Genomic DNA, 9,695 nt, shown 5'->3' with positions numbered 1-9,695 from the left:
TCAGATATCAAAAATTCTTCATGAATCTTACTGTCAACATAGCATAATTCTCATTTGACTAAAGTTGTTTTAACGTCCTTTTGCCTAAAATAATCCATAGTTAAAAACACAACTACCTGATGGCATTTCATTAGTTATTACAAAAATCATCCAATAACCTTAAGCCATTATAACATATTCTAAATAAAGATTAGTTAACAAAGTTTCTAAGCCTTTTTTTTCAAGTCAGTTTACAATTTGTGTCCAAGTTCCTTTTGTTATGGTAGTACATATATATATATATATATATATATATATATATATATATATATATATATATATATATATATATATATATATATATATATATATATATATATATATATATATATATATATATATATATATATATATATATATATATAAAATTAACTATATCCCTTACGTTATCATTCCATTATTTATTGTTATAGTTAATGTTGGTTAACAGAAAATCCTTTACTGTTTATATCCAATTTCTTCTCATCAAGCCAACACATATGTGTACATTATTGCCATTATCAATTATTTATTCAACATAGCAATCTAAAAGTTACTAAATTATTACTTAATTATAAAACTTAATTTTTTGTTATCAACTTTCATATATCCAGTAACATTACACCTTTATAACACATTCAAAATAAGAATTAACAAAATTTCTAAGCCTTTTTTTTCCAAGTCATTGTTTGCAATTTATATCCAAATTCCTTATGTTAAACCAGTACATATGTATATCATTAACTATATATCTTATCATTTCATTATTATTATCATTAATGTTTCTTAACAAAATCATTTACTATTTATATCCAACTTCCTCACATCCAGCCAACACAAAAATGTACCTTGTTGCCATTATCAATTACTTATTTAACATATCAATCTAAAAATTACTAAATTACTATTTACTAATCACCAGACTTGGCTACTTTTTTATTATCAACTTTCATATATCAACCTGTGTCCTTCCAATAGGCATATAGTCTTATTTCTTTTGCCATTTGTGGAATTAATCTTCTGTTTATTTCCTTAGTAAAGTTTTTATGGACATCTCTCTGCACCTTGTTACTTGTTGCATCTCTCGGGTAATCTCGGTGCCCTCCATTTGCTACTTTAATTAATTTATCTTTGGTTGTCGATCGTGCTTTAGGTAAGGTTTCTCTCCTTAAAAATCATTTTTTTCTCTTTTCCTTCTTCTGTGCCTTGAAATTTGGGGTAGAGCTCCACTCCATCAAATTCCCTTTTCCATACTCCCACATTCACTCCACAAATCAAATAATCAGTTTTCTTATCTTTGTATTCATTTTTCTCTTCAATTTTTGGTGCTCCATCTCCATCATTTTTTTCTAGTAAAACTCTTATCTTCTTCTCAATTCTCCCAGTTACCTCCAGTAAATTTTGAATTCCATCCCAAATATTTTGCAAAATTAAAATTTCCTCTTCTGAAAATTGATCCATATTTCCAAATTGTAAATTGCTGCCACTCTAGCTTTACATTGGGGTAGGTTAGGATTTCATCTGGTTTTTTACATCTTTTTTCAGACCGATGGCATATATCCAGTCCATGATCCACCAAGGCCGGAGATATTTTTTCACATACTCTCTCTCCTATCTCATAATCCTATATGCCTGCATTTCATTTTTTTCTTACCCATTTGTCTCTTGAAATTCATCTTGGTTTCTGTTCATTGTCCTAGACTGAAAATTCTCTTGAATCTTCCCAATGTTCTCCAAGGTTTCTATCCTCCACATCTCTGAATTGTAGCAAATTTAGTAACTATGATTTATAACCTCTTATCGAAGTCATTTTTAAATATATAAAGAAGGCTAGAATGGTGCTCTGCAGTATGCCATTCATTAGTTCCTTCTAGGTTGATATGGAATCCTTGAGATAGATGGATGGATGGATGGATAGATATATTTATATATTTGTTGGGTATTATTCAACCAAGTCAAATGTGTAATTTACTCCACATTTTGCCATGCTCTCTAGTTGGATCTCACTGGACACCAAAGACAAGATTCATTAGGTTTACCACACATCTGGATGGGTCTGGATGGATGGCAACCGACTAAAACTCAACCCCTCCAAGACGGAGTGGCTGTGGCTTCCGGCCCCCCGGTTCAACCAGTTGCTTCCATCTCTGGCCATCGGGGGCGAGCAACTGGCCCCCGTGGAACAGGTGCGCAATTTGGGCGTCCTCCTGGATGCCCGGCTGTCCATGGATGGCCATGTAACAGCCGTGGCAAGGGGGGCGTTCCATCAGGTTCGCCTGATGCGCCAATTGCGCCCCTTATTGGACCGGGATGCCCTACGCACAGTCACCCATGCACTGGTGACGTCTCGCCTGGACTACTGCAATGCTCTCTACATGGGGCTTCCCTTGAGATGCACTCGGAGACTGCAGTTGGTCCAAAATGCGGCCGCGCGGGTGATTATGGGGAGGACTAGATACTCCCCTGTAACACCTCTCCTGCGCGAGCTGCACTGGCTTCCTGTAGTCTATCGAGTGCGTTTTAAGGTTTTGATCACGATCTTCAAAGCGCTCCATGGCACAGGACCTAGTTACATGCGGGATCGCATCCTGCCCCACACATCCCTACGACCAATTCGCTCACACAGAGAGGGACTTCTCCGGGTGCCGTCCACTAAACAGTGTCGGGGGGCGACACCCAGGAGCAGAGCTTTCTCTGTGATGGGCCCAGCCCTGTGGAATGACCTCCCCCGTGACATCAGGATTACTTCCGATCTCCGCTCCTTCCGTGTACAGCTGAAGACCCACCTCTTCCAACTATCTGGCCTGGCTCAACCGTAGTTCTATTCTTTTTCCTCCTGACAGTCCTTTTAAATTTTTAAATTGTGTTGTGTTATTATTAATGGGGTATTTTAATGGTTTTTTAACATTCTCTATGTGATGTAATTGTTACCTCCTCCGTGCATGTATGTCCTTGTATACGTATGTATTTGGATGTTTATATGTTTGCACATATGTTTTTATGTCTCATGTTTTATTGTATGCCGCCCCGAGTCCTTGGTGGAGAGGGAGCGGCTAATAAATTCAAATTTATTATTATTATTATTATCTATGAAGTCCTTAAAATGTTACAAGAAACAAATCCGGATGGAAAATGATGCTACGCAATTTACAGGCATGTGTCTTTTCTCCATCTAATCAGTTGTTTTACTTGTGGCTGGCACCTCACTTGTATCAAACGGATGTTTCATTTGCTTCTATATTCTGCCGTAAAATGTGGACCCGGATTGTTAGGGGACAATATGCTGACTCTGTAAAGCGCTTAGAGAGGGCTGTAATGCACTGTGAAGCTATATAAGTCTAAGCGCTATTACTATGCCATAGGGGTACAGAAGGGGGGGGAGGATTGAGCCCCCCTCCCTTAATAAAAAGCCTTCCCTTCGCCTGAAGTACTTATGGTTCGTACAGAAACTGCGGGGGAGACGGGAAAAAAACACTTCACCAAGGTATAAGATATTTCTTAAAGTCAGGAACTAGGTTCTTTCCTGCTCCACTCCAACTCGGGTGTTTCTCTTCCCACACAAAAACCTCTTTTCGACCGGCCCGGAACCCGAAGCGCTCCCTATGCATTCCGTTACTTAACGCCCAACGGTCTCCTTTTCAAAATATCAAACGGGAAGCCCCGCCCCCTCACGTCGTTCCGTTACGAGACCGATTCCTCCGCTTTTGTAACTCCTCCCCCCCGACCGTAGACCAATCAGAAAGCGGCGATACTTCGGTTTCTGCCGCTCGTCTCTCTCTCTCTCTCTCTCTCTCTCTCTCATCCCCCCCCCCCCCCCAATCCCCGTTTATGGTACCGCGATAACAAGTTGCCGGGAATGAAAAGCGTTGCGTTTGTTTAATGGCGGTAATGAGGAGGACGTTGAGATTGAAAAGCCGTCCCTAACTGCGGCAGGGTCATAATAAAGGTAGTTTCATCGCCTAAATTCTCAGTTCGCAGAAATGTACATTTGGCTCCTAGTTTCCCTCCCCGTTATCTCACCCCCCCCATCAGTCCTGGAATAGTACGGTCCTATTTCCCGCGGTGCTGGATACGAATCCCGGATTTCCTCAATGGGGGGGGGGGTCTCCCGCGCGCGTCTTTTCAAAAATATTTCCATCTCCCCCCTCCCGTTTATGGAGTTGGAAGCTCCCGAACGGATATCCGACCGTTCTATTCGCGGTGTTTCCAGGAGGGTGGGGGGAGGAGAAGGAAGGGGGGGGGGGAGAGATGAGATAGTAGGGTGAACAGCCAGCGTGGCTGTTTTTTCGGGAGCTCGGTGGCAAATGGGAAATTGTATTCTGCGATTTCTTTCGTACAAAGGAACGCTGGGCTAACCGGACACGCTAAACAACTTGGCTCAACTTGCCAGCCACCCGCGATTTCCCCTTCCTTAGCACCAGATCATGATGAACAGATTTGAGAGCCAAGAGCAAGAGGTCTTCAAACTTGGCAACTTGTAAGACTTTTAAGTCCACAGTCTTAAAAGTTGCCATGTTTGGGGACCCCTGGCCAAGAGATTTGGGGTGTTGCGTGCGGGCAAGAAACATATGAAGAGGATGCAAGCTCCCAGCATCCTTTAAACGGCTCTTCCTAATGGCCTTTCAAAGGAGCTGCGTCCCACAAAGTGACTGGAATCAGGCCTCCTCCTGAAGTTGCAATTTGTTGAACAATCTAACAAGCTGCAGGTAGCAATAGCCCTTAGACTTATATACCACTTCACAGTGCTTTACAGCCCTCTAAGCGGTCAGCATATGGCCCCCAGCAATTAGGCTCCTCATTTTATCCACCTCCGAAGGATAGAAGGCTGAGTCAACCTTGAGCCTGGGGAGACTCGAACTGCAGGCAGCCGGCAGGATATAGAAACAAACGAAACATTCATTTGATACATGTGATGTGCCAGCAGCAAGTAAAACAACATATTAAACAAACATATTAGACATGAGAAAAAAGACACATGCCCATTAAATACATAGCATCATTTCCTATTTGGATTTGTTTCTTGCAACATTTTAAGGACTTCATAAATGTGTAGTAAACCTAATGAATCTTGTGTTTAGTGTCTAGTGATATCCAACTACAGAGCATGGCAAAATGTGGAGTAAATTATACATTAGACTTGAAAGTATAAGTCTTGAAAGTCACTTACATACCGCTTCACAGTACTTTGCAGTCCTCTCTAAGCAGTTTTACAGAGTCAGCATATTGCCCCCAACAATCTGGATCCACATTTTACCTACCTCAGAAGGATGGGAGGTTGAGTCAACTTTGAGCCTGGTGAGATTTGAACTGCCAAATTAGCTGTAAACTAGTTTATCAGTTGCATCTGATGCCCCACAATGACTGACTTCACCCAGCTTGCTGGATCTAGCAGAAATCGGGTTGGATATTACAGGGCAATGAAACACACTTGTAGGGAATTTACTGTAGTGGTTGTCTAGATTGGATTTTGGGCTAAACTCGACCAAGCCTACATCACGGATTGGTATACATCTAATTACTTGGCTGTTTGTGTTCCTGATCACAATCCTTGAATTTTAGGACTTAGGATCACAGCTGAATCCAAAATTCTGTTGCAAAGCAAGACAGTTGCTAAATGAGTTTTACCCCATTTTATGATTTTTCTTGCCTCAGTACTCAAGTGAATCACTGCAGTTGTTAAGTCAGTCATGCGCTTGTTAAGTGAATCCAGCTCCCCCATCGACTTTGTCAGAAGGTCGCAAAAGGTGATCAAGGGCCCTGAGACACTGCTATTGTCATAGAGGCCAGTTGCCAAACCTCTGAATTTTGTGGCCGTGGGGATGCTGCGATGGTTGTAAGTGTGAAAAACGGTCATAAGTCACTTATTTCAGTGCCTTTGTAACTTCTCAAATGGTCACTGAACAAAAGGTGTAAATCGAGGACAACTTGTATAGCATCACAACCCATCTCAGGCAGTGACTTTGTAGCTTTTCCATAGAGGGTCCTTATTTATCAGGGCAACTTCATGCTAAGCCATAGTTTAAAGATTTTTATAAATCGGCTACAGTTTGTTGGGTTCATAAATTGGCTCTAAACCAGTTTGCAAGCAACAGTAGCTAAGCTCATACAACATGGTAAGCTGCATTAAGCTAAGCTAGCATGATCTGTGAACTCGAATGTAGAAGAGACCTGAGGAGAAACTGAATTGGTTGTTCAGAAATTGTTACTGTGGAAATGTCTATTCAAAATGAAAATGAGTGAGCATTAAAGCAGGTTCCATTCCTAGTTTAGAATGCAGATGATAAGATCCAGTAAAAAGTTTTGTTCAACCTGTGTATGTTTTAAAGCTTTCTACTACACTGCTTCAGGGTTGAATGCCTTCCACACCATCCTATCTTGTGCAGCAAGGCTGTGAGGTACTGTGCATGGTATTTGGATGGGCACACTCATGTCCATAGCAAATTAAATTAACTTTAATCCAGGCATGCAGCCAATTGATGCTGCCATGTATCCTTTAATGCACCAAAAATAAAACCCCAAAGTAGTAAAATACTGTTTTTATAAAGCCTCAACTTAACAAGCTATTGGGGATAAATCAATGCAAATGACATAAAAATACCTATTGCAGAATTATGCAATGATGTTGGTTGACACAAATCTGGGATATTATTACTGTTTGCAGATTTTAGAAACAACTGACTTCCCCATTATTTCAAGGATGACATCCATGTTCTCTGATTTGGCCCCATTGCATCATACAGTGGGGCAAAAAAGTATTTAGTCAGCGACCAATTGTGCAAGTTCTCCCACTTAAAAAGATGAGAGAGGCCTGTAATTGGCATCATAGGTAGACCTCAACCATGAGAGACAAAATGTAAAAAAAAACCCAAACTATCACATTGGCTGATTTGGAAATAATTTATTTGTAAATTATGGTGGAAAATAAGTATTTGGTCAATATCAAAAGTTCATCTCAATATTTCGTTATATATCCTTTGTTGGTAATGACAGAGGTCAGACGTTTTCTGTAAGTCTTCACAAGGTTGGCACACACTGTTGCTGGTATGTTGGCCCATTCCTCCATGCAGATCTCCTCTAGAGCAGTGATGTTTTGGGGCTGTCCCTGGGCAACACGGACGTTCAACTCCCTCCAAAGGTTTTCTATGGGGTTGAGATCTGGAGACTGGCTAGGCCACTCCAGGACCTTGAAATGCTTCTTACGAAGCCACTCCTTCGTTGCCCGGGCGGTATGTTTGGAATCATTGTCATGTTGAAAGACCCAGCCACATTTCATCTTCAATGCCCTTGCTGATGGAAGGAGGTTTGCACTCAAAATCTCATGATACATGGCCCCATTCATTCTGTCCTGTACACGGATCAGTCGTCCTGGTCCCTTTGCAGAGAAACAGCCCCAAAGCATGATGTTGCCACTCCCATGCTTCACAGTAGGTATGGTGTTCTTTGGATGCAACTCAGCATTCTCTCTCCTCCAAACACGACGAGTTGTGTTTCTACCAAACAGTTCTATTTTAGTTTCATCTGATCATATGACATTCTCCCAATCCTCTTCTGGATCATCCAAATGCTCTCTAGCAAACTTCAGATGGGCCTGGACATAGACTGGCTTAAGCAGGGGAACACGTCTGGCACTGCAGGATCTGAGTCCCTGGCGGCGTAGTGTGTTACTGATGGTAGCCTTTGTTACATTGGTCCCAGCTCTCTGCAGGTCATTCACTAGGTCCCCCCGTGTGATCCTGGGATTTTTGCTCACCGTTCTTGGGATCATTTTGACCCCACGGGGTGAGATCTTGCGTGGAGCCCCAGATCGAGGGAGATTATCAGTGGTCTTGTATGTCTTCCATTTTCTAATTATTGCTCCCACAGTTGATTTGTTCACACCAAGCTGCTTGCCTATTGCAGATTCAGTCTTCCCAGCCTGGTGCAGGTCTACAATTTTGTTTCTGGTGTCCTTTGACAGCTCTTTGGTCTTCACCATAGTGGAGTTTGGAGTGTGACTGTTTGAGGTTGTGGACAGGTGTCTTTTATACTGATAACAAGTTCAAACAGTTGCCATTGATACAGGTAATGAGTGCAGGACAGAGGAGCCTCCTAAAGAAGAAGGTACAGGTCTGTGAGAGCCAGAAATCTTGCTTGTTTGTAGGTGACCAAATACTTATTTTCCACCATAATTTACAAATAAATTCTTTCCAAATCAGCCAATGTGATTGTTTGGTCTTTTTTTATATATTTTGTCTCATATAGTTGAGGTCTACCTATGATGCCAATTACAGGCCTCTCTCATCTTTTTAAGTGGGAGAACCTGCACAATTAGTAGTTGACTAAATACTTTTTTGCCCCACTGTAAGCCCATTAAGTAGAGTTTGTTCAATCAAAGGTTGTCTGCATGTGTTGCTTTTTCAGGTTCTACAGATAACCTGCACAGAGTTTGCTCTCCAGAATAAATGAATTCCAAAACTACCTTTAAAAAGACTTGCACTGGCAAATAGTTATTTAACAAGAAGTTATTTAACAACAACAACAACAACAAAAAAAGAATCTGAATCTTTAGACATCTGAACATTTTTCTGATACCGGAAAGATAAGGGCAGATGTTAGTACTTGTTATGATGAAGGTGGGAAGTCACACTTATATATTCCTTTTTTTCTTTTCTATATTTTCTTTTCTCTTCCCTTTTTCCTTTTCTGCACATACTCTATTTCTCAATCTTTTCTTAGCTGTATTAATTCTTAATTACAATATTTAATAAAATTACTATAAAAAAGGTGCCCAGATGCTTTTTTATTTTATTGGACAATTAAAAACTGACCGTCCAAAGCTAAAAAATATATATGCAGAATTAAGAAAGAAAATAAACCAGTACCAAAATAAAAGTAAGTGAGAATGGAGAAGAAATCTTTACAGGTGAATGCACTATTGATATTTTGTCTTAAATATTATTAAGATGTACTTATATGCTGTTAATATTGTTAAAAGATTTCATCTTTTTTACAAAATGTTCCCATCACTAATTCAACATTTATATTTAGGATTATTTCTTAATAAATGTCATAAAATGCATGTGTCTATTTCTGAAGGATCCATATTTTACCTTTTTTTTCTTTCATAGAGTAATTGGAATTATTAATATGATCAAATATGGCATCCTATTTGGCACAAGAAATTCAGCTTGCTAAACAGCATGAAGAAATGTAAGTAGTTTCTGAAGATGTCTTGTTTTTAGATGTTAGAAAAATACAGTGAAATATATTATGAATGCTTAGGAATTTGCAGGACTATTCCCAAATCTCTAAACTGATTTATCAAACTGAGAACAACCGTGTGATCGTTCTAAATACAAGAAAAACTAGAGAAATAACAAATTTTAATAACAGAAAAAACTATATTGCCTTTTGTTAAGTGCCATATTTTGCCTCTAGGGGGAGCTGTCCACCAGTGCTGCTTTTCAAATAAAACATAATATGAAGTCCTCTTTTTCAACCTTGAAGTTTCTGATTGAATTCCAGCTACGGCTTAATGATTTGATATGGCTTTTCTAAATTCAGTTTAATGTCCCGTTTCATTGCATTTCTCTCTGTGTTGCAGCTAGCACTTCAGATTCTAACCAGATTACTAAAACACCTTTGAGAAAGTGAACATTTAGAGTAACTGCAATATCCTATCTTTGCTTTAAAGATCT

General features: G+C 39.8%; 1 protein-coding gene across 1 annotated transcript in view; it reads left to right on the top strand.

Moving 5' to 3' along the window:
- Window positions 1-3,830: 3,830 nt before the first annotated feature.
- The window catches only part of CEP15 (centrosomal protein 15), a 29,360-nt gene continuing 23,495 nt past the window's right edge, over window positions 3,831-9,695 (top strand). The window contains exons 1-2 of the mRNA XM_081939139.1: window positions 3,831-3,964; window positions 9,126-9,207. Of these exons, the coding sequence (XP_081795265.1) occupies window positions 9,155-9,207 (53 nt within the window). The 5' untranslated portion in view covers window positions 3,831-3,964; window positions 9,126-9,154. The remainder of the gene's footprint in view (window positions 3,965-9,125; window positions 9,208-9,695) is intronic.

The sequence above is a fragment of the Natrix helvetica genome (genome assembly GCF_964273705.1).
Source record: "Natrix helvetica genome assembly, chromosome: 1".
In the NCBI taxonomy this organism is placed as follows: domain Eukaryota; kingdom Metazoa; phylum Chordata; class Lepidosauria; order Squamata; family Natricidae; genus Natrix; species Natrix helvetica.
The sequence above is the reverse complement of the archived record's forward strand: the minus strand, read 5'-3'. Positions and strand labels throughout refer to the sequence as shown.